Source organism: Triturus cristatus, chromosome 9, assembly GCF_964204655.1.
Source record: "Triturus cristatus chromosome 9, aTriCri1.1, whole genome shotgun sequence".
In the NCBI taxonomy this organism is placed as follows: domain Eukaryota; kingdom Metazoa; phylum Chordata; class Amphibia; order Caudata; family Salamandridae; genus Triturus; species Triturus cristatus.
In genome coordinates, this window is record NC_140592.1 from 346,419,092 (window position 1) to 346,444,509 (window position 25,418).

The following is a 25,418-nucleotide window of genomic DNA, read 5'->3' on the forward strand; positions in this document are numbered from 1 at the left end:
GGAGGAGGGTCTGCGACCGAAAACCACCAAGTTCCCAAGGGAAGTAGTCCATCAAGAACATTGACTGAAACAGGGGGGCAGCAATGCCAGTGTAGCTGACACCAGACCCATAAAGCTCAGCAATGCCAGCGTAGCGGACACCAGACCATGAAGCTCAGGGTGGAAAGCAAGGTACCATAATCCACCAGAGGACGGTACAAGTCCACTGCCGGCCGGATAGGGACTAAACAAAATCACAGAACCAGAAAGGGCAGTGCACAAAGGCAGAATGCCATAAACGTCTACAAAAAGAAGGATAACTGAGTACAGGATCTCAGGAGCCGCAAGAAACAAAGTCCCAGCGAAGGGACTTAAACAGTATGACACAGTCAGAACACACAATGTGAACGGCACAACAGTAGGTGCCAAAAAATGAGATGTTAGGGGCAGAGGTCACCATGCCGAGACAAACTATTACTACTACTACCAGGAGTTACATAGATGTGGATTACAAGAATACATGGAGCAGTCATTGTGTACCGTGAGAACCACACCACAAAATGCACCAGCTCAATGAAACGTAACAGCAACAGCATGTGCGCATCGACAGAGAAGACAGGCGCATCACCAGGTAGTCAACCAGCCAACCGCACCCACAGGTTCAATGACCAATGGTCACCGGCAAGCCGGACACACCAAAGCTATCTCCCATGAGGAAGAGAGAGAAAAACAGAGAGGAAACCTGGGACAATCCCCAGAAATCACAGCAGGGAAACCCCGCATGCTTGCCCTCTCGTGTGCGTACACACACAGAAAAATATAAGAAAAAAGTCAAGAAAGTGACAACCAAGGGGAAACCGGAAGTGTAACCCTAGAGAAAAGGAAGTCGCCCAAGAGGTACCAACGGCACCGATGTGAAAGGTAGCGGGAGATACAAGTTCATCCACTAAAGGGGGTGACACCAACCCTCCCCCCGGACCGGACCGGGGAAGGAAAGACCGAGCCACTGCGATACAGGCAGTGATACAGACCACCACAATAACGAAGAAAAAGGGGAGCCAGTAACACTCAGACATAGAATGTCTGAAGAAGTATATAGAGGATGATGCCAAAGGTCATCCGGAGACAGAATACGTCCACTGAAAGCGCAGCAGATGCCAGGAAGAGAAACACCTGAGCTGTGTGTGGAAACAAACAGAAGAACTGGAGCCCCGGCCGGGGAAAGGCAGAGGGACACAAGTTAATACGCAGAAGAGATCCGCCCTGGCGAAAACTCGACTGCCTGTAGGCAAACCCCAGACAGGGTGCGCCCAAGTCGTACCCAACACCAGGGAAGAAGACAACACCACAGGAAGATAACACAGCCAAGATATTGGCTCAAGGAATACTACGGGTCCCCCGTGGTAGCGCACACACCTAGTGTGGACCCACATGTTGTGCCCGCCAAGAACACAGAAAGAAGTTGAGCCAAAGCTGAGACTCAAACCTGCCTAGTTCTGTTCCAAAGGCTGAAGCACTGGCCATAATGCCACAAAGAACCGATCTGGAGCGGAACGGAACAAAGTGCCCACATGGACGTGTACTCACGCCCAGGACAGCCAACAGTGCCAGGGGCATAACGAAGGCGGAAAGATGAGCCAAATGCAAGGCAGGAGAACGTGACTCCCTCGGGCGAGCCAGACACAGCAGAACCCCAACAATACACCAGAGCAGGCTGCGTCCACAGACGCATGAGAGTGCAACGGAACAACCGTAGGCAGCAACACAGAAGCTCCAGGGGAGGGCAACGCCAGTCAGTGGTTCTCAACGGAGGAGGTGTTCCACTCCAGCAGTAAGTATGGAATGAAGGGAGAGGCCTACAGGAAGCCTCTGAAACTACCTGGCAAGGAAGAGCAGCTATATAATAGCGAACAAATACCCCACATAGGGTATGTCACATCCCTATAAAAAGCAATGGACACCCCTTGAGACAAGCTCATAGGCAGGGGTAAAAAAAAAAACGTGTAAATAGCTGGCCCAGCTGAACCAAAGGAAGGAAAAATACGGCTGAAAAGTCCTACAGGCCGTCTGGGAAATAATGTCCTAAACCCAGAGACGGAAATCATAAAAGCAGTGACAATACTGCATACGAAAACACAAGTCCACCAAGAGGAATAAAATCCTGGAAGTCATGGAAAACCACATAGGAGGCCCAGGACCGCCAAGTCGGCCTGCTCATCAAACAGACTGACCCCATCAAAGGGCAGATCCCAGAGTCGCTCCCGAACATTCTCGGGAAACTGCCATCATGTAGCCACGCATGGCGACGCAGAGCAGCTGACCTAGCCATAGCTCGACCCACGGAGTAAGTGGTGTCCATGGCCGACCGGACTGAAAACTGCGCCATGTCGCAGGCCATCCTGAATAAGCCGGTCCAGGTCAGCATGAGGGCCCTCTGGCAAAGAGGGAAGGAGTTGCTCGACTGAGTCCCAAAGGGCAAAAGTTGCCAGAGCAAACACGTAAGTCGTGTTCAGGGACCGAAGGCCTGAGCTGGTGGACGCAAAGACATTGCGGCCACACAACTCCAACCACCTAGACTACCGAGTGGTTGGAAGCAACGGAGGAGGAGAGGGTGGGAGCGCTGCCTGGACCACAAGTCCTTGAGCCCTAGAATGGAGGGACAAACAGGCAGGATCATCTGGAGCCGGCCGATGGCGATGTGCATTTGCATGACTCACCATCGGCCTGGCCCAAGTCCCCAGAAGTACGTCGTGCAATGACCCGCCAAAAGGCAACAAGGGCTCCACGTCGACCGTGCACTGGTGGAGAAGATACAACAAAGGATCCTGCGCTAGCCTCCGTGGCCATCCGAGGTGGAGACAGCAAGTCATCCATTGAGGACGGCTGCAGGCTAGTCCGTCCACCCACCAACAGAGGCACCGCAGAATGATGAGCCGGCCAGTGGCCCATGCTCCGTGGAGCAGTGAAAAAACCCTGGGGGTGGAGAATCCACTGAGGTCACATCCTCTACGAGCAGAGGAACAGCCGGGGACGGAACCGGCGTCAACTGATGTCAAGACAGTGTCGGATCGGCATCGACGACCCCCAGAGGACTCGTCTGCCCGGCGTCGACTCTACCTCCACCAAGGTAGGAACCTGTGGGAAGGAACAACGCCAACTCGGAGTCGAGCTCTGTGCTGCAGCCGCATCCAGCGACAACGCAGGCAGCTCCGCAGGGCTATGCGAAGACGCTGCAGGAGGGCTAGACGTCAAAGTGGGATGCCCCTCCAGGCCGTGTACCGACATCGCAGCGACCCCGGAACAGGAGTCAGGGCACTCAGTCTGGCCGAGGGCGAACCCCGACCTGAGTCCCTACCACCACTGTGGAGCCCGAAGGCGCGCCAGGGAGAGGGGGTGAAACAAAGATGGCCTGCAGAGCCCTGGAATAGGCCTCTATCTGGGTCCGACTCGCCCCATCACCAGGAAATGGTGGGTAGGCAGGGGCCGACTCCTGAGGGCCCGTGTCTGGTGAAGACCAGGAGCAGTGGGCCCTGACGTGCTTGCGCGAGGCCGTTGACCTCTGTGACCTCTTCCGGTGCTTACCTGAAGCAGGTGAACAACGTCCACGGGAACAACTCCGGGACCTGCCCTGAACAGGAACCTCAGCATGGGACGCAGAACTGTGCCGTTTGGACCCTTCCGCTGGAGACGGAGGCCAGCGCTGGCAGGATTCTGACCGGGACAACCGGCCGGACATCAATTTCATCCGTCGTTCCTGCAGGGACTTCGGCTTCAGCTGCTGACAGGCGTCGCACTCGGTGGAGTCGTGGTGCTCGCCCAAGTACCACATACAGATCTCATGTGGATCTGCCGCTGACATCTGCCGCGATCAGGGCGCACACGACTTGAAGCCCGCAGGCATCGGCACACCGTTCCATATGCGAAAAGGCGGTGCGAAGGCCTAAAAACAAAATAGGCTAGAGGATCCGCTTCTCCCGGATCCACACTGGGACGCGGAAAAGAAGAAAACTGACGTCAGCGCGCCAGGGGGGACTTATGTGGCTCCACTGACACCACTTCCGTGGATGTCATGACGGAGCCAGACGACACCGTCACTTGGCGCGCAGAGATACTGCTAGGGAAAAAGGTTTTACGGATCCAGTCTGACCACTGTGGATATTCTAAGTTAAGGAATCTACGGCTAGATGTCTCTATCAGATATGAAGTTGCAGGTGCCTACCGAAATTCTACACTCTTATGTGAAACAGTGCACCTATAAGTGAATCCAAGTGACTGCTACCTGGGATGCTAATACCTGTGTTTCTTCAATCACCCTATGCTTTAGGGGATACCAATGATTCAGTCAAGGGGGGGGGGGGGAAGGAGTGGTGTCCTTCATACTCACACATTCATCAGAAGGTACGCCACTCGAAATCACCTACTGCTCTCTGCTCCTTGCCGCTTATCAGTACAAATGTATCCTGTTGCCTCCATGTAACGTCTGGGAGAACAACTGTTGGCTGTCAGTAGAACTGCAGTCATTTGCTGTCATGCAATCTCCGAGTGAGGCCCATGTTGCCAAGCCGTGACGCCGACCTCATGCACACGTTGTGGTCCTGTCCTGCCCTACAGAGTTATTGGCAATCGGTCCACAACCACCCTACGCGAGGTCACGGAGTTGCCAGATATTTACACATGGGAAGCATGCTCCTTAGGTATTTTTAAGTGTTAAAAAACAACAAAGTATGACACAGCTTCACTGCCATAGCACTCAATCTTGCCAAACGTGGACTCACACTTCACTGGTGCTCACCCACAGCTCCTCCGGTTGCTGCATGGTATGGAGCAGTACGCGAATGGCGTGCAGTGAAAGATGATGCCCTATGCTATGAGGACATACGTCGACGGGCAAACAACCTATTTCCCTCCAATGGGACACTCTACTCGTGCATCCATGATCACCATACACGTCACAAATACTACACCAGTTGAGGGCCCCTACATCAACACTCACCGGCAGTCTTCACCCACCTTTCCAGGGGTAAACACAGCCCCATATGCCTGTCCACCCGCACCACTATTCCTGCATCTCTCCTCATAATCTACCATTGTCACCAAACCCGCCCACCTGCCTTTTGCCCAAGTTTCTAAGTTTCCTCCTCAGTTTGTACCATTGTGATGATATGCTGCTGTTAAATTTCAATGTATAACGAGGACTCTTCATACCTCTGTTCCTTTACATGCCCTACACTAGTGTTGTTTAATACACATTCATGTATCACCAGATTGTATTTACTGTCCAACATCATTATCAATTGCCAACCAGTGTCAAATGCAACTGTGGATTATATGGTAAAACCCAATAACAATAGAAAAAAAACTAATAAATGTCATCTCCGAGTGAGACCATCTGTGATGCCCCATGAGGTACTCAGCAATATAAGGAAGGACATGATGATTGTGCAGCTAGCCATAAACTATGAATTTCTGTGATTATATTTGAGTTTTTTCAAAATTATTTGTAACTATCCTTCAAAGCAAACTATATCTTCAATCAAAAAAAGGTTTTCAGTGAATATACACACACACAAATAAATCTATGGACAGGGTAGTAAAAACAGAAATGTACTACAAAAAAATATAAATATACTCTCAAATATACTTAAATTATGAATTTACGAGTGACAAGAAGTCCCAAATTTGGTGAAATGATTGAGGTGTCAAATTATTGACGTGAAGTGGCAACATGGCAGCACTGTAAAATGCACTCAAAAACATTAAATAAATGCAAAAATATAACCTTAATTTGCACTCCATTATATAAAGAAGAGCACAACACACAAGAAGGATAACCTAAGCGTGTTCTTAACAGGTGCATTTCAGTATATTTACTACCTGGGACCTGGGTCAGCCAATTGGGAATTGAAATCTACAAATTTCTCGAGGAAGTGCAAAATCTGTAGAATTATCACCAATCAGCTGGTTCAATTTCCCTCACCATGGTGTGGTAAAGGAATTCTTAGGGTAGATTTTCCTCTGGGTTTCGTGATTCCTCTATACATGAGAGGATTTTCTAATACCACCCATTTCTAAATCCAGCCCTTAATTGATTTTTTTCAAATGTTGTAGTTTGCACATACTGAAAACTTTACTCTGAAAACATGCTTTTTCTAGCACAGAAATCAGTTTCTCTTTTTGAGACAGGTTCTTGACAGAAACATCTTGTTCGAAATTATTAAATTCTTTAAACGACAAATACATTTAGTTAAACCAATTACTTACCCTCAGACAAGTGTTGACTACAGTCCGGCTATCAAATATCTGTTCAGAGAATAAAAAGATGCGTCACTTCTGCATAATTCATATGTCCATAGAAATCCTTTAAGCAAGTTGCTAAATCATTGTTAGGTACAACAGATTCATACTTAGAACACAGCAGTCAAAATACTTTAATTAATGAGTAGTCAGATTTATTCAAGCCAGCATATCAAAATGACATACACAGGCGTTTGCTGACATTAAATCATACTCAAAGGGCCACTTTACAGGCAAATGATCTATAAGGGAATCATTAAGAGAAATTAGGGAAGCTTGATTCACTAATGTGAAACATGCAGCATATAGATCTTAAAGGTCCCACAGCTTAATAACCTTTCACTACCCCAACTCACGAACAGTGCATCTCTGGTACTTCAGTAATTTGCAGTTTTGAACGTCAAGCAGCTTGAATATAGCAACTAGTGAATGGTGAACTTTCAATTAACATGGCACAGCTTTCTATCAACTTGAAAATTCTGAACTCCTGTAGTTTGGTGAACTACCACTCTAGAAAGCCTAGCCCTACAGACCTGGGCATTTCGGGACCCCACATTGCATCAACCTGGAAGTCCACAATATTGCAGATAAAGAGATATGAAAGGAAGCAGATCATCCAAAATTACTCAAGTGTTTTTCACGTATGCGGATGTTCAGACAAACCATGCAAATGGTGCCTTATCTTTTTAGCTGAGTAACTGGAGGAAATTAGCATGAATGTAGAGAGGCATGAACAAGATGCTTACCTTCGGTAACGCTCTTGCTGGTGGATACTCTAGCTAACTGCAGATTCTGCACCATGTGAATATCCCTAGGGCCCAGAAACTCAAAAAGCAGTCCCAGACACCAATTGGTGGTACGGTACAACTGTACTCAGGCTTAATTCCACTCCAGAACGGATAACAGAGACACATATAAATGCAACCGAAGCAAGCTGACATCAGTTTCTTTCAGAGACTTGTCTGCCTCCTCAGACACACAGCCCATTAGCAAACAGGAGGAACAAGTGTGCAGATTCATAAATTGGGACTTTATTAGATGGAAAAGGAGACCAGTCCACAGAAAGGAGAGGTGGGAGGGCAGCGAGGAGTCTGTTTTTAGGTAAGGCTATCTAACAGGAAGAACGTTACAAAGTAACTAACTTGTTCTTCTGATGGATAATTCTAAGTGCAGATTTCCCACTTTGGGAACAGATATCAAATCAATACGTTCCAAGTTGGTGAGTCAATAGAATGGCCTTAGATCAATAAGTCCTGCAGAATGGACAAAATTCCCAACCCGATGGACCTGACTGTCAATGTGTGCCCACGTTGCAGCCGGATCGACATCCAAAACAGGTGTTCCACATGCCAAAGCAGTGGTAGCAGCCTTAGCTCTTTTGAGAAGAGTCCTTAGACCTTCTGGAGCTTGCTTCTTAGATAATGCATTGCAAATGTTAATGTAGAGAACTGTCAAATGAGAGATAGTCAGCTTCTGCACCACCTTGCACTTCTTTGCTCCAGACAATTCCACAAAGAGCTGACCCTCAATTAGATGTCCCTTGGTGCTATCAATTTAAAGCCTCAGCACTTTTATTGGGTTTTATAGCCTTTCCTCCTCTTTCAATGAATGAGGTGGAGCAAAGAAGGTCAGAAGAGTAATGGTTTGCCCGTCATGGAAAGGCAACACTACCTTTGGCAGGAACCCATTAGGCATTCCTAACACCACTTTATCTGGAATAAAGGTGGTATAAAGGTAGCTGGAGAGAGAGGGCCTGAAGGTCATTCCCACGGTGTACTGATGCTATCGCAACTAGTAAGACCGTTTTTAGGCAGGAGGTGCAATTGATAACTGTGCATCGGCCTGAATGGGGCATGCATGATAAAAGTGAGAACCAAATGTAAGTTCCGTTGTCGCATTACAAAGGGCTTGGGAGAAACATATGATGTGAACCTTTAAAAAAAATCACTCGAAAACAGGTAATTTGAACAAGGACAACTGATCTGGCAAACGTAAAAAGGTTGAGATGGTCGACAAGCAACCTTTAACAGTGGTCTCCTTATTGAACCAAATACAAAACAAACAATAAGACATCCACCAGGTTGGACTGCAACGGACCCATCTGGTGGGTGCTGCATCAAGCCACATACTTATCCCAGCACCCAGCCTACACTGATTCTGTGGAATGGCTCCTTGCTGCTACTGTTACATCAATGACTTTTGATGGTAAATCAAAATAGATGAACTCCTGCAATACAATCTTCACACATGGAGATACGGTTTGTGCAGGCTCAGGTGCAAGACCCTGCCCTGCTGCTGCGACAGAAGATCCTCCTGAACCGGCAGCCTGATCGGAGAACAGATGCTCAAGCCCAAAAGTTCGGGTACCACATCCCAATCCCAATTCATAGCCACTAAGATGACTTTGGCCTGGTTGTTCCTGATCTTCAGAAATCTGGGAAGGGGTGGTAGTAACAGAAAAGCATAAAGGAGTCCCGCGCTCCATTCTATGCGGAGTACGTCTCCAAATGAGCCTTCTTGAGAACTCCAGTGTGCTAAAGTGTTGACATTGTGTGTTCTCTGAGGTGGTGAAGAGATAGTTAGTGTTCTCCCCATTGATGGAAGACACTCTGTGCCACCTCTGGGTGACTGCCATTTGTGATTTGTCTGCCCTGGCATTTACAGATCATGCTAGGTGGTGTACGATCCGGGAACTGGCCTGACGGTTCAGCAGTTCCAGAGGTTCGGATCCTCTAGGATCCAGGACGCCACTCCACCCTGCTTGTTGCAGTACTACTTGGCGGTGGTGTTGTCTGTGAGAACCTGCACCAGCCTGCCTTTGAGGGTGGGAAGGAGGCCTTTAAAGTCAAGTGAATTGCCCACAACACTAGCAAATTGATTTGGAGGAGGGTCTCCGAAAGAGATCAGACTCCTCTGATCTCCACGTCTCCCAGATGGCTTCCGAAACCAAGTGGTGATGGGTCAGTTGCTAATATCAGCTCATGGGGAATAGAGAGGGGTGTGTCACTGGCCTAATAGCTGTCAACCAGCCACAACTGCAGATCTTTTGCAATCTCCTCCAAAACCTGGATGGAATCTGGCAGGTTCCTCTGGTGCTGGGCCCAATGAATTGTAAAGATCCCACTGCAGGTCTCACATATGCAGGATGTAGGGAGCTAGTAAGCCAAGAAGCCTGAGAGCTATCCTTACTGAGACCCAGGGCAGAGGCTGGAATGTCCTGAATTAGTTGGTCTGGAGTGACGGTCTGAAAGTACACCATATCCATGATGGATCCAGTAAAGGGCCTCTGCGAAACAGTCAGTGGGACTTTGACTGAGATCCCCAGTGATGTCAGGAGGTTCGCCATAGTCTGGTTATAGATGGTCCGCAACTGACTGTGGCAAGCCTGCCACAAGTCATCGAGGTAGAGAAAGACTGGGACACCGACCTCAGAAGATGGGAACAAACAACTGCCAACAGATTTGTGAATACGCAAGGGGCACAGGTGAGTATAAGGGAGCACAGCTAACAAACGGTTCGTGGCACACCTTGAACCGCAGGTAGCGCCTGTGGGCCTGCCGGACCAGGATATGAAAATAGGTGTCCTGCAGGTCCAACTCCACCATCCAGTCTCTGGGATCTTGGTCAGATAGAACCTGGGGCAACGTGAGTATCCTGAATTTGTCCTTTAGCTGGAATGAGTTGAAAAGGTGCAGATCCAAAATAGGACAAAGGCCTCTGTCCTTCTACGACAGAAGAAAGGAACGAGAACAACATCCAGGCCCCACTTTCCGAGGCGGGTATCCTTTATGGCTCCTTGGGCAAGAAGACAGATGGCCCTCTCAAAGCTGCTCCGATGTAGGTGGAAGGTGTGGTTCATCTAAAATGAATGGCAGGACAGAGCCCAGTTGGATAATTTGAAATACCCACCTGTCATATGTGATGCTTTACTACCTCTGAGGGAAGTGGCTGACCCTGCCTCCTACCAGCTGGCTATGTGCCACTAAGGGTGAACTAAAGGGGCTTTGAAGTCGTTGAAGGAGAGGCAGGGATTGGGATGTATGGAGTGCCTGATGGCATGGTCGTTGTCTGTTGAGCCCATGACTCTGACGTCAAGAGCGCTGGAAGGTAGCCTGTGCAGATGGCAAAGACTCTCACTGCCGAAACACCAAGCCACTGAGACGTCCCTGAGAAGGGTAAAACATTTGGAGGAAGTGCCAGACTGTGCCGAAAGCCCACATAGCATGCCATGCCTAGGCTCTCTTTAAAATGCTCCCGGTCAAGTCCACCTTTTTAATAACATGTGGGAACCATCAAAGGGCATGACCATTAGGGACAGCTGGATCTTTCCAGAGAGGCCTGTGGCACCATCTTACCCCAATAGCTTTCCCTAAAGAACAAGTTACTTACCTTCGGTAACGATATATCTGTAAGAGACATTAGTTAGTTATAGATTTTGCTTACCTTAGAATTGCCCCCAGGCGTTAGACTGGATCTGGAAAGTTTTTTCGTCAGCAGTACCTCTGTAAGGTGGCATCTGTCGGCTCCGCGTCCGTCTTTGGCGTTGTGGTCGCCGGGATGACGTTGCACCAGCTACTTAGGCGCCACCCTCGCGCACTGACATCAGTTCTGTACACGACTCTCGGCGCCAGAAACACAGAGCCATGCAAGACACTGACAACTGGTGCACAAAATAGGGCCCTGAAAGGATGTCCTTAACTCTAGAAATCAGTTAGCAGAACGGGGAGGATGGGTTGGGAGCTAAGGAATCTATAACTAACTGATGTTTCTTACAGATATATCGTTACAGAACGTAAGTAACTTGTTCATCTTGTCCAACTTGTTCATCTGAAAGAAACACGTTAGTTATAGATTCCTTACCTCAGAATAGATACCCCAGCAATACCAGCTCCAGTGGTGGGTCTGCGAACCAAGGTCACACAAGAAAGTCCTGGAGAACAGAACGGCCAAAAAAGCAGTCTCTCCGGACTTGGCTGTCCAGACAGTAGTGTTTCGTAAACGTGTGCAGTGATGCCCACGTAGCTGCCTGACAGATGTCATGTAGAGGAACTGCTCTCCCCAAGGCCGTAGTGGCTGCCGTTGCCCTCGTGGAATGGGCACGTAGCCCCACTGGAGGTTCCTTCTTTGCTAAGGAATAACAGGCTTTGATACACAAAACAACCCATTGAGAAATGGCTTGCATGTGTACGGCCCGACCTTTCTTGATGCCCACTTAGCCAACAAGGAGTTGGTCATCCACCCAGAACTGTTTTCTGCGATCCAGATAGAAAGAAAGCGCACATTTTGGGTCCAGATGGTGAGCCTCTCCTCTCTTGAAGGATGCGGCGGCAGAAAGAAGGTGGGAAAAGTGATGGTCTGCCCGATGTGAAAGGCAGTGACAACCTTGGGCAAGAAGGATGGAAGAGTCCTGAGAACCACTTTGTCCGGATGGACAGACATAAAAGGAGGCTTGGATGAAAGAGCCTGGAGCTCACTCACTCTTCTGGCAGATGTGATGGCTAACAGGAATGCAGTTTTAAAGAGTTAAAGGTCTTAGTGGACAGTTCTGAAGCGGCTAAAAGGGAGCCCACATCAAGTAGGTCAAGACCTGATTCAAGTCCCACTGAGGCATAACGAAGGGAATAGGAGGAAAAAGTTGAGTTATGCCCTTTAAGAAACGATCAGCCACCGGGGACTTGAAAAGGCTGATCTGGAAGCCGAAGGAAGGCAGAGATGGCCGAAAGATAGCTCTTAATAGTGCCAGAGGAGAGCCCTGCCGGGCCAAAGAAAGTAGAAGCATAAGAACCTCAGAAAGAGGGGCTGAAAGGGGATCCACAGCCTTTGATGTGCACCATACCACAAACCTTTTCCACCGGCAGGCGTATACCGTCTTGGTGGAGGGACGCCTGGCTGCCAAGATTATATTGCAAACTTCGGGGGGCAGGTCAAAAGACGTCAACTGCCGCCGCTAAATCTCCATGCAAGGAGGTGGAGGCTGGACAGCTTCCGGTGGAGGACCGTCCCCTTTTGCTGCGACAGAAGACTCTCCCGAAGAGGCAGACGGGTCGGAGGATCGATTGCCATGTTGAGCAGCTCTGGATACCAGACTCTCCGTGCCCAATCCGGAGCCACAAGGATGACTTGGGGCCGGTCGCGCCTTATCTTCTTCAGCACTTTGGCCAGAAGTGGTATAGGCGGCAAGGCGTACAACAGACCGCAACTCCACTCGCGACGAAAAGCGTTGCCTAGCGAGTGCCGCCTTGGAAATTCCAACATGCAGAATTGCTGACATTGCGCGCTCTCTTCGTGGAGAATAGATCTAACCAAGTCTCTCCCCACTGTTAAAAGAGACCTTGCACCACCTCCGAGTGAAGACGCTATTCGTGATCCATCATGCACCTGTGGCTGAGTTCATCCGCCCAGGAGTTCAGGGAACCTGCCAGGTGTTGAACCACCAGGGATGTGCCCTGATGTTCCAGCCATGTCCAGAGGCCGAGGGCCTCCTCACATAGGGTCCATGACCCTACCCCGCCCTGTTTGTTACAGTACCACATGGTGTTGGTGTTGTCCATGAACACCTGCACTACTCTTCCATGGACAGAGGGTGTGAGAAGTTGGCCTGATATATGATGTCACTAATTCTAGTGTACACCTTGTATCAGTCCAAACAACCCTTATGGTGATTGGTTATAAAGTCAACCTTATAGACCAGCTATCCTAGTGGTAGCATGGACAAGAGCAGTCTTAGACAAAACTCTGTATGGCATGTGAAGCCAGCTGTTATACCATTTGTAATCCCTTGAATACCAAATGAAAGGACACCACAACAGATATATATAAAAATAGAATGTATTTATTCTAGTCAAAATACCCTCAGCACTCTTTATGAGATTCGAGGTAAGTACAACACAGTCTTACTTAAACATACATAAGTCACACAGGTAAGTAATACAGTTAGGCCCTAGGGGCCACGCAAACCATATACTAAGTAAGTGGTATAAGAACCACTGTCACGAACACAGGATAGGCCTAGGCCTAGGAAATCGCTGGGGCTACACTATACTACCTAAGGTTAGGAAGTGGGAGGCCCACGGGATTCAGGTGCAGAGTGGAAACACTCACGCGTAATGCGTAAAAGTCGATAGAAATAGTAGTTATTAGAATTAAACAGTTTTAGGACACTTCTGGAATAGCTAGAAAGTCGAGACTCGGAAACTAGACCCTAGGATAGTCAATACCCTTGTGAGCACCGGAGTACTCAAGTTACCTAGGCTGCGGGTGCATAGGTGTGAACTGGCGTCGGGTTTCGTCGTTGACTTCTATGGATGCCTGAAGGAAAGTTGCTGACAGGCAGTCAGTGAAGAGTGTCCGGTGGATCCCAAGGATGGGATCAGGAAGGAAGGATACCTGCAAGCAGAAGGGACAGAGTCTAGGTCACCAGCCAGGAGCCGGGAAGGAACCAGGCGATGTCATGAAGATGCAGGTGAAGAGGTGAAGCTTGTCGCAGCAGCCACGGGTACCAGGAGACGTCGAGGACGACCAGGACCAGGAGGCGAGCGGTCCCACGAAGGCTCTTGCTGTCGGCGGCGTCGATGTCGAGTCAGGACCCAACAAGCCTTGGCAAGCGGAACCCACGCAGAATGGAGGGCTTGCTTCTGGTGCAGACCAGGAAGGTCTGGGGTGCTTCTCTTTCACAGAGGAGCGGGTGCCAGTCTGGAGGAGCCGGACCAGCAAGATGAAACAAAAGGTTCGTCGTCGCAGAGGCTACTAGCCAACGGGCCAGCAACCGGACAGCACGTCGAGCAACTCAGGTTCAGAAGGGCCCCACGCAGAACACGTGAAGTGTGGGGAGCTGATATTCTTTGCAGATGGTGCTCGGGATTGGGGCTTCTCAATTCCCCAAGCACAGCCTCGAGGAAGCCTCAGAAGTCGCGCTAGTCAGTTACTAGCCACTTTTCCCAAGTCGCCGGTCCCACGTCCCTCGTCACCTCCACGGGTCTCCGCTTCGCTGGAGATGTGGATCTGGGTCAGAGGAGTCTGGAACTCTCAGCGCTGGTCAGTCTCTGCAGTCGTCCCTCGTAGGATCAGTCGCAAAGCAAGCAGCGGTCGCTGGATGGTGCCTGGTTGCCCAGGGTGGTCACTCCTTGGCCACAAGGGAGATTTCTTCAGTCTTCTTCCTGAGGTCGAATGTCGAAGGTCCAGAGTTTCTGTTCAAGTTGCAGATTCAGGTTAATCTAATCTAGCAGGGCTCAGCTACCTACTGATATACTGGGCTAGTGGGCTGGGCTACCTGCAAGGTCCCTCCTATGGGTGGGACCAGGAAGGGGAGTGGCTACACCCCCTTTCCTTTGTCCAGTTTCGCGCCAGAGCTGGGGCTGGAGTGCCCCAGCGCCGCTTTGAACTTGACTATGCATGGGACACCTTGTGTGCCCCAGGCAGTGTCTAGTTTCTTTCATCCCTCCCTGCCCCAATACACTAAAGCCTGTCTGGGGTGGTGCTCGCACCTCCCAAGGCGGGAAACCTATTGTCCAAGCCTCCCTCGCTGGAAGGACTCCCAGCAGCAGGAGGTCAGACTTGTGTCTGTGGCAGCAGCATCCATTTTGTGATGCTGGGGCTCTGGTTAACTTTAACTGGGTAAGTAGGTTTCAACATGTCTTCTCCCTCTAGAAGGGAGGAATAATATCCTCATTGCCAGAGATGGTATGGGGGTATTATTCCAAAGTATTAGACACCTTACACAACATGTTTTGATAAAGCCAAACCATAGTTACCATAACCGTTTAAGATTATAAGGTACTTTAAGAGTATATGGTAGGCTATATCATAGAACAGCTATAAGGACATGGTTCAGAAAGCTGCAGACAGGCTCAGCTCATGCTAGAGCACCATCTCACATGTTACCAAGCACTCTGCCTCCAGGATTGTTAAGGCCTGCCATAGGAGTGGCTGATAGGTACACATGTGTCTATATAAAGGTAGCTATAGAAATACTACACCTAAGCAAGGAGTGATTACACAACCTTGCCCCAGCTGAGTGATCAGCCAGTTGTGTCATAATGGAAGGCCAGGCCAGGGGTGGCACAATACATGCTGCAGCCCCTGGTAGGCCTAGGGTACACCTATGCCCTCGGTACCTAAGGTACACTATACAGGGGCCAATAAGGTGACCCTAACCAATTGGGTTATGTACCTAAAGTACATAGTATGAATTTAGAGAGAGAACAGCTGGGCTGTGGGTCTGATTAGCAGGCCCACAGCCACATCTAAGTCGAAAACCAGTGAAGCAAAAGCAAAAAGTGGGGGTGAACATAGAAAGCAGACCCTACTCTCCTACAGAGGGAAGGAATTCTTTTAGTGCAAGATGACTCGGTCGAAGCTCCAGAAGGTTGATGGGGAGCCCGGACTCCGCCGGAGACCAGAGGCCGCTGATCTCCGCCTCTCCCATGTGCCTTCCCCATCCCAGAAGGGATGCGTCTGTTACCACTGTGTGTTCTGGTTGGAGAAGGGAGAGGGGTCTGCCGTTGACCCAATCCTGCCGTAACTTCCAGTTGGAGAAGGCTCAGGTGATCCTCCGACATGCGGTGATATTGAGGTGGCATGGCTGGAGGGGTAGCCTCGAAGGGGAGGGAGTAGCCCCTTTGGACTATTTGCAAAACCCACCTGTCCGACGTGATGGTTGTCAAGAATTCCTGTCATGCGAGGGGAGGAAAACGGTAACCAGCGTAAACGGACTACATCTCCCAGGATGCTTAGCGGTTGAGAGGTTATGTAAACAGGAGAGCTGTTACATAACTCAAGGAGAGCTGTTACATAACTCAAGGGAAAACACGCCCTTATGTAAACAGGAGAGCTGTTACATAACTCAAGGGAAAACACGCCCTTATGTAAACAGGAGAGCTGTTACATAACTCAAGGAAAACACGCCCTATAAAGGGAGGAACCGGGAGGTACAAGGCTGTCGGATATTGTGTTTACACCGACGTACCTGCTTCGTGAAGAGCAGTGTTCCGGAGTGGTGCTCCAGTAAGGCAAGAACGGAGGTAGGTCGAGTCGTTACTCCCTGGGCCGTGTCTTGCCCCATCGTCACCTGTGAAGGACCCGGAAGCTCTACCGGTCAACCATTGAGCTTCGCTTTTTGACTCGGCTGAGTCAAAGCGCAGTGGCGCTTTTGCTGGTTGGAGTCGTAACTCCCAGCCCGACCAGAGATACAGGGACTGCCAGCTGTAACGCACACCAGGAGGTGTTTGCCGCGTTACAGACTCGGAAGTCCACAGGATCGATCGAGCGGCTGCTCTCGGTTCAGTCTTCTTGCTTTTGATTGGGGTATCGGTGAGGCATCACCAGGAGGTGACTCCGCGTCCCGGTGCAGTCTGAGGAAGAGGTTGAGCGGCTGCTCCCTTCAGGTAGAGACCCCGGCTGGGTGTTTCCCTGACTCCTCGATTCTCCCCAACACTCGTCGTGCCCCTCACAGCCTACCGATTGGCATTGTCGTCCATTTCATTTCTGCCCTCTGTTGGCATACGCCGGGATCGGCGTATATGCAGAGGACGGTTAGGACCATCCGTGCTGTGGGCTGGTAACGTACTTAGCCTGGAGGATTCCAGTGACTATAACTTTTGTTTATTCGTTGTATTGTTTTTGCCTTCATTAAAATAACTAACCCTTCACAAGTGGTTGCGTCCTCATTATTGTGTCTGTTAAACGATCCTGAGACGTTCAGGGCGACAATGGTGCTCCAGTGGGGGAGGTGATGGTGAATCCTTCCGCCCGCTGGCGTTTGATGGGCCTGAAAGGTCCCCCTGAACCACGGCGGTGGGGCCCACGTCTCCGGCCGCACGAAGATTAAGAAGCTTGCTGCGGCCTGTGGCTTTGGGCGGAACATAGTAAGGCACCCCTTCGTAGCCACGAAAGGAGCGAAAAGCAGACTGCTCTGGGCGAGTGGGGAGGCCCAAGGATTTGGCTGTAGCCTGTGAGTCCTTGAAATGCTCTGGAGTGTTGTCCGCTTTGTCACCAAAAAGGCGACAGCCATTAAAGGGCATGTCCATGAGAGTGTTCTGGACATCCCCAGAAAAGCCAGTTGACCTCATCCAGGCATAGCTTGAAGGGCTACCGACATGGAAATCGTCCTGCCTAGAGAGTCGGCGGTATACAGCCCACAGCGGATGGTAAACTCCGCTGCATCTCTCCCGGCGGCGATAACCTGGGAGAGCACTGTCCGGGCCTCCTCCGGACACTGAGGCAGCACCTGCGCAACAGTATCCCACACAGAGTGGGAATAACGACCCAATAGACATGCGGTGTTTACCAACCGCAGTCCCAAGATGGAGGAAGAGAACATTTTCTTCCCAAGATGGTCTAGCTTCTTGGATTCCCTTTCCGGTGGAGCGGTAGGGAATGCGCTCTTGTAAGTGGAGGCTTGGGCCACCAAGCTCTCCAGGGTGGGGTGTTGGGAGAGGAAAGCGATGTCGCCCGGAGCCGGGCGGTGGCGTCAGGCAATCATCCTATCCATGGGCACCCCAGTGTTGGGCCTGGACCATGTGCCCAAAAGGACGTTGGTAAGGGCCTCATTGAACGGCAGCAGGGGCTCCGAAGAGCTCGCTGCTGGCTGAAACACTTTTGTCAGGAGGTTAGTCCTGACCGCCACCGTAGGAAGCTCGAGGTTGAGGGCCTCACCCGCCCTACGCAACACCACTGCGTATGATGCTCCCTCCTCGGTAGCCACGGTAGGAGGAGACAACATGCCAAGGTCAGGAGATGTGTCAAGACCACTGGCATCCCCCAGTTCCTCTCTCCAGTCCTGCTCAGATTCCATCTGATCAGTTAAAGGGTCACCTGACCCCTCCCAGTCCTCCCCCTCATCCTCAGGTTGCCAATCTGGCCAAAAAGGGACCACAGGAGTGAACAGGGGCACAAAAACCCCTCTTGGCGTCGAATACGGCACGGGCGACGCCGGTCCGGCTCCACATAGGGATGGAGGCAGGGGTCAACGCCGGCCTGGGACTCGACCGGCATCGGTTGCGGTGCCGGAGGAATCAGCGGCGGTGGAGGTGTAATGAGGTCAACCAGCGCCAATCCGGATCAGACCTGGATCCAAGGGGGGGCCTGGGGCGCCATGGCCGGAACCGATGGCGGAGAAGGCCTAGGCCCCCGGACCGAGTCCGCAGGGGCTAAAGGCACGCCGGCGGGTTCGGGCTGCCCAAAGATGGCATGCATCATTTCGTAAAACGTACGAAGTTGGGCGGGAGTCGCTCCGGGTGCCAGGAAGAGAGGGAAGCCGGGAGTTGACTCTTCGGGCACCGCGCGCAGAGACGCGGGAGGGGCACCGCCCGCATCCCTCGTCGCGTCAGCCGACTGACGGGGAGAAGTCGCAGAGCGACGATGCATCTTCGACTTCTTTTTGTGCTTCGACTTACCCCACCCCGAGTGCGAAGACTTCGATGACTTGGACAAGTGGTGATGGCCCTGCGACCGGTCCCTCGACCTCCCTCGCGACCGAGACCTCGAACAGCGCGGAGCTGACTGCCAGCGCTCAAGCAGCTTTCAGGACCGCTCCTGCAAATTCTTCGGTGCCATCAACCGGCAGTCGGAGCACAACTTGGGGTTGTGGTCGCGCTCCAGGCAAAAGAGGCACACACGAAGCAGATCCGTAACCGACATCAGTCGGGTACAGGAACCGCATGCCTTGAAGCCGGGCATCTCTTGTGCACCAGGAGTCGATGGACTCAAAAAATGAAGTCGACAAAAGTCGAGAAAAAGTCCGTTAAAAAGTGACTGGAGGTACAGCTCTCTCCGGATCTGCGCTGGCTGGCGCAGAAAAAGAAAGAACTGATGTCAACGCGTGAGGGCGGCATCTAAGTAGCTACTGCAAAGTCATCCCGGGGACCACGACGCCAACGACGGATGCGGAGCCGACCGATGCCACCTTCCGACGTGCAGAGGTACTGCTGACGAAAAAACTTTCCGGATCCAGTCTGATGCCTGGGGGTAATTCTAAGGTAAGGAATCTATAACTAATGTGTTTCTTTCAGATCAACATACTTAGCTCCATACCGGCCTTCCTGAATGGCTTGAGCCAAGGAAGACCATAAGTATTTTGTGAGTGCTGGTTTAGTTCTCACCTACCATGTCCCAGTCTGCCTGGGTGTAAAGTCCAAGGAGGCAGCTGGTGTTAAACGACCTCAAGGCAAGACTGACCGATGAAAACAGGCTCTTCCCAAATATTTCCATACATTGAACGTTCTGTGAGGAGGAGGAGGAGGAGGAGGAAGAGGAAAGGTGTTAGGGGTCACTCTGGTGGTGGCTGCCTTCACCACCTAACTCTCAGAAGTTTGATGTTGGGTTAAAAAAATCAGGGTCACTTGGAGCTTGTTTATGGTGCTATGCGACCTGGTGATTGACCGGAGGTCCAAAATATATCTTTGCACATGAGTCCAAGGGCGTGTCCATGAGGGCCACATTGAAGGGTTGAAGAGGTTTGGTTGGTGTCTGGCTAGACTGAAGGACCTCAGTGAGGAGATTTGTTTTAACTTTTTAGTGGGGAGGTGGAGTTCAAGGACAGCTCTCCTAAAGACTGTTGCAAAGGATGTACTTTCCTCAGTTTCTGGTCAAGATGGTGGGGGTAACTCTGTATTGAGTGAGGCAGTCAACCCACTGGCATCATGTAGATCCATGTACCAGCTATTCTCATCATAAGGTGGGGCAAACTGTTCCCCATCACACCCTCTGCCGTCTCCATATGGCTGACCCTGGTCAGAGTCAGAGCCAAAAAGTTGATGCAGTGTCTGTGCATGACTGTATCGTAATGGTTCAGTGTCTGAGACAGAGTAATTACCTATTGGCTGTGCCACATCTCGAGCTGGGCGTTACCTGAGTCGAAACAAACTTGGATCACAGTAGATAACACAATAATTTGTGGATCCGGATATGGCACCGTCAGTGCCAGCATAGATTTCCAAGGGCCAGAGTAGATTTTGGCACCAAACCCAAAGTCACGCCTATATAGGGGACTGCAATGTCATAACCGATGCAAATGATGCAGAAGTCACACAGAGCTGAATTTAGCCACCCGACTGTGCGCGCGAGGGGTACTGCTCACACAAAAGTTTACGGATCCAGCCTGACGCTTGGGAATTCAAAGGTAAGGAATCTGCAGCTAGATGTCTCTATCAGATATTCCCTGCAATGCCTAAAAACTGCAGATTTTGGAAGGGACATGAAGCTAGCACACTGGAAACAATTGGAGAAAAAATGGCTTGACAGACGCTGAGAAAACGCTGGTCAGAAAGTGACGAAGATAGTTCTCTTGGTCCGCAACTGTTAGTGATTCAAGAAAGGAACTGACATCAGCGCGGTGAGATGGCGCCTATATAGGCACCACACACGTCACATCCAGCTTGGATGACATCGGAGACATCAGCCCCACCTACCGGCACGCAGCGGATCTGTTCAAGATTATCTGGAGCTAGTTTGACAGCTGAGGAATATTCTATGGTAGGGAACCTGTGGTAAGAAGTCTCTTCCAAAAAGTGTTGCTTCACAAGATGTAGGTGTACTGATTAAAGGCATCTGCCTGTTGAGGTATACCCAATTGGTTTGATGCCCTTGGCATAAGAACTGCATTATACACCCATTTTGCTAATAATAACAGAATAATTTTCTTTAAGCCATTTACGCCTTCAAGGGTGCTATAAAAAATTTGACCTTGGGTGTGAGTCAAAATAGCCATACTATTTGTGAGCTCTGATATTTAGGGGCTCAATCTTGGTGAATTCACTGCATTTTTAACCTTTGGTCACTTGTGGATTTGAGGACCAACTTCTAATAGAGCTCCTGACATAATCTAGTTGTGACCAGTGACTTTTGAAAGTACCCTCAATGTACCTCTAAGTAGCAGGTAGGGGGACTGCTGCTCTGCTTTCCAAATTGTAAATAGAGAACATCCACTGAAGTTTTACAATTGTTGTGCATCTGTTGGATTTGGCACAGCCAGGTCACATAAGCTTTGCTGTTTCTGCTCCTCTTTGGGCCTTTGAGAGCCAGGCTCCCTTATCTCTGGGTGAGATTTATCTCTCCAAGGTCCAGAGGGCACTGCTGTGAGGAGATGTGCCAGTAGGGCCCTTGGCTGAGGAGATAGTTGGAGAGTCTAGTATTTGCCGGAGTACGCGGAAAGCAAAACATACAGGCCACAAGACAGTTGTGCCCCATGAGTGACTGTTTGGGAGGCACTGGCCACAACAGAGTTTGAGATTTCTGGAATGGAGGGCAAAATAAATAATATACTGGAAGATCGACTCTGTTAGATGGTTCTGTGAATCAAGTTAATTGATACCAAAGAGAAAAGACTGCCCTGAGCCCCCAGAAAACAAGAATGGTGCCTCAATCAGAGACAAAAGGGTGCTGTCTTGTAAAAGACTGCGCGCATCAACAAACTGAATGTGGGTAAGAATAGGTTCTTCGATAGAGGGGACTGTTGTACTTTTCAGATTGGGGTGACCTGGAATGAAAGGTTCTATTTCTGTTGCGATTTGGAATGGAAAAAGGTGTTACATACTGCAGTAAAAAAAGGTCGTGAGGTTGACTCGATAGCAACATAAGTGAAATTACCTTCTGTTAGTCACAGCTGATAGAGAGTCCCTATTTCAGGGAAGTGTTTTAGGGAAATAAATTCTAAACTTTAAGATAGTATGAGACTTTGAACACATGGGTGACCTAAACAGATAGTTCATGCTTAACTGTTTTCATTTTGCCCCACTGAATTGCATTAAAGACTATCCCAAAACTGTACAAAGCTTTGGGGACCCCCTAAAACACTACTGGTTAGTATATTTCAAACTTATTAAATTGCACAATGCTTAACTAAAAATGTATTCGAAAAGAAATGTAGACTTTCAGATCGTCTCCTCTTAGTGAACCCAGTGCCTCCTAATCAATATTTCCAAAACTGGTGCTACCAAGAGATGTGTAGGCCATCTGAGAAAATACGATGCAGCTTGCATCCAGGTGGTTGTGTACAACACACTGTAGACATTACTAACTGAGTATCTGGAGAATGACTGCAACAAATAAAATTTCACATGGAGAAGGGGCCTGATTAAGCAAGAGTCATGACTACCTCTTCTCAGAGTTTTGTGCCTTGAGCTTCTTGGACTACACTACAAAATATATGTCTCCCTCTCAATGGCTTGGCACTCACCACATGGTGAGCATACAATGACCAGTGAAGAGCCTGAGACATTTTCCGCTTTGGAGAGATAAAGAGACACAATCACAAAGGTTTCTGAGTAGTTGGATTTCAGCTGGTGTTTGCAATAAGTGAGAAAACCCTCCCCATTAGAGATCCAAAGTGAATAGAGGGGTTTCATTTTTTGGCACTAGATGCAGTCCTTAGTAGCCTGCCTGAGACCACGTGGGACCAGTAAGGCATTAGAGATCCTTCTGTACTTTTAACTTTACTGACACGCTGTAGCACAAAATAAGCAGGTGTTTGTCTCGCCTTCCACTGAAGCACTGGTTTTAGCTACTTCTTACTTGGTGCCAGTGGGATAGCTAGCCACATAGCGACCTAGTCTGTCCATGTTGGGTGCTCTTGTAGCAGGAATTCTTCAACAGGTTGCTGGTAGCTCTGGCCAAATATGTATGGTAAGGGTTTTCTACCCACAAACCACATCCTCCTCTCCACGAAACATGATAGCATATTTCAAAATGAGGGCACAACAAATCCCTTTGGTTATTGTCACATGAGGTGTTTCTAAAAACTATATACCACCTACTGACTAAGGTTCTGCAAATTGAAACACTTCAGGCTTCATTTTGTCAGCTGCCACTTATGCTCTTGTTTTTAGCCAAATGTTTTTAATCCTGCTCTACATGTGTTGGTGTTGGCTATTTTTCAGAACTTCTCAGCCTGTTACATACTTCGTCAGTCTGTGCTTGGATCATTTTGGTGCAGGATTGAAAGTAAGCTGCAAACACCAACTTTAAGAATGCAGAAGTTTTCAATCGGACTTGGACATTTTCCTTCCCAGTTCCCTGCTATCTTTTTGACACCCATTTGCTTATGTTCCAAAGACTGGCTTCTACAGGAGAGAGGGGCAATGTGCAAGAAGAGGTACAGTTTAGAAATTGTAGAGAACCACAGGAGCAAAGTGACTGCATACATATTTGTGATTGCTTGGCTTATGACTTCACTTCACAGGACTAGGATATCACCAGTCCTGCCCACAAACATACAAAACAAATCTCTGAAGCACTGCAAATTAGTACCATGAGCACCTAATGTAAGGACCCAACATTGTATTATCCTAGTAAGCAAAGGTGGCAATTATTCTTATCGACCCTTAATTGAAATGAACTAGGTATAATTGAGTATTCATATTTTATCTCTATACTGACTATGGACAACTTATTTCAACTGTTACATTTAACTATTTTAATGGTTTCTTTTAATTTTATTTTATCTGTAATGAAAAAGTTTTGAAATTTTTTATGCATGATATGTATTTGTAAAAAAAATTCTATTTGAAATTTCTATTAAATGAGTTAGAAAACATAATAGCTGGTGTCAAAGAGCATAACTCTAGAAAAGACATCTATAATCTACTCCATTCAGTCATAGCTAAGAGCGTTCCTCCAGTGAATGAGTAGTATTCAAAATGGAAGGCCCTGGCTTAGCTGGTGGATTGAGTTGGAACTCTTGCAGGGGAAAAATCAGATGGGAAAGTTCCATCAGTGGTACCAAGCAGTTATAATAAGGACAGGTGGTGCCGAGCGGTTATCTTTCTGGAGACTTTAGACCCACAGAGGGGGCCTGATAAGTCCTATGGGCCTCAAAACCCCTTATTTCGCTCCCTGGATGAATAGACATAGCAGGTTGGCATGAAGCTCACGAAAGAAAAGAACTAAGCGGTACAAGGTGAAGCTTACCTAGCTTTGATAAAAATTACTCAGTATCTTTTCAGTTGCTTTTTTTTTTTTTTTTTTTTTGAAAACCTTTATTTCGAAATTCAGGACACAGCTATTCAGCCGACAGCCCGAAGGTTCGGCAGCATTGCAAGTTAGATACAGTAATGCGTCCCGGATACAGTACGAAGTGTGATGCAAAGGTCCAATTTTAAATAAACACAGAAAAAACACACAACAAACCCCAGCAAGGCAGAACATTGAAAACCCATGGCGAAAGCCCCCAGGGGAGGCAGGACCCCACTCATCTACTAAGTATAAGACTGTGTGCGGAGGAAGAAGGGGAACCGCAGAGGCCCAGAACGGGTACCTAAACCAAACTGTGCTGGACGGTAGGTCCGGGGGAAAGCTGTTCCTCGGGAGGTTCCAGATCCGGGGCAAGACATATTCCCCCCCTATATTGGTTCCACCGCCCCCAGATGGCGTGCCACTTCCGGGGGCGACCTCTAGAGCAGTAGACCGTCTTCTCCCTAAACATGCTCCAATCCATGTTCTCCTTCCACGCGGTCAGTGTAGGGGGACCCGAGGAGCCCCATAATCGCGCGATATCCCTCTTAGCCACCATGTTACCCAGAGTCACCCATTGGGTCTGTGCCTCATCGAGATCAGTGGGCCCCCAAACGTTCAGGAGGCAACACCGCGCCTCCGGCTGTACCACAATGCCCGTCACCTCCCCCATAACTGCATGGACTCTCCTCCAGAACTCCACGATGACCCCACATTCCCAAATGATGTGCAGGAAAGTACCCACCATACCACATCCCCTTCTACACAGGCCGTCCTCCGAGAATCCCATGTGGACCAGCCGTGGCCCCGTAACATACACCCGGTGCAGTATTTTGAGCTGCACCAGCCTCAGACGCGACGGGATCGCAACCTCCTTAGGCGAAGAAACCGCTGACTGCCAGTCCTCATTATCCAACTCGAGGCCATCCCTGGTCCACTGTTCTCTCAGCCCCAATAGCAAGTCCGCCCGGACGTTTATCAACTTCTTATATATGAGCGAAATCGTGCTCTCGGGCATATGACCATCAAGGACTCGGTCCTCAAGGGGAGAGGACTCCGGCACCTTCTCACCCTCCACTAGGACTGACCGGAGGGCGTGGCGCAGCTGGATATACCTAAAATACTCTGAAGGCCCTAGCTCAAACTCAGTCTGCAACTCCTCGAAAGACTTCACCCTCCCCTTATGCAGCACATCCCCCACC

The 25,418-nt window shown here is 49.4% G+C and overlaps 1 protein-coding gene across 2 annotated transcripts in view; it reads right to left on the reverse strand.

Annotated features, from left to right (window-relative positions):
• Positions 1 to 25,418, reverse strand: part of FANCD2 (FA complementation group D2) — a 1,050,809-nt gene that overhangs the window by 210,915 nt on the left and 814,476 nt on the right. For both annotated transcript variants that reach the window (XM_085625116.1, XM_085625117.1), the window contains exon 39: positions 6,241 to 6,279. In XM_085625116.1, the coding sequence (XP_085481242.1) occupies positions 6,241 to 6,279 (39 nt within the window). The remainder of the gene's footprint in view (positions 1 to 6,240; positions 6,280 to 25,418) is intronic.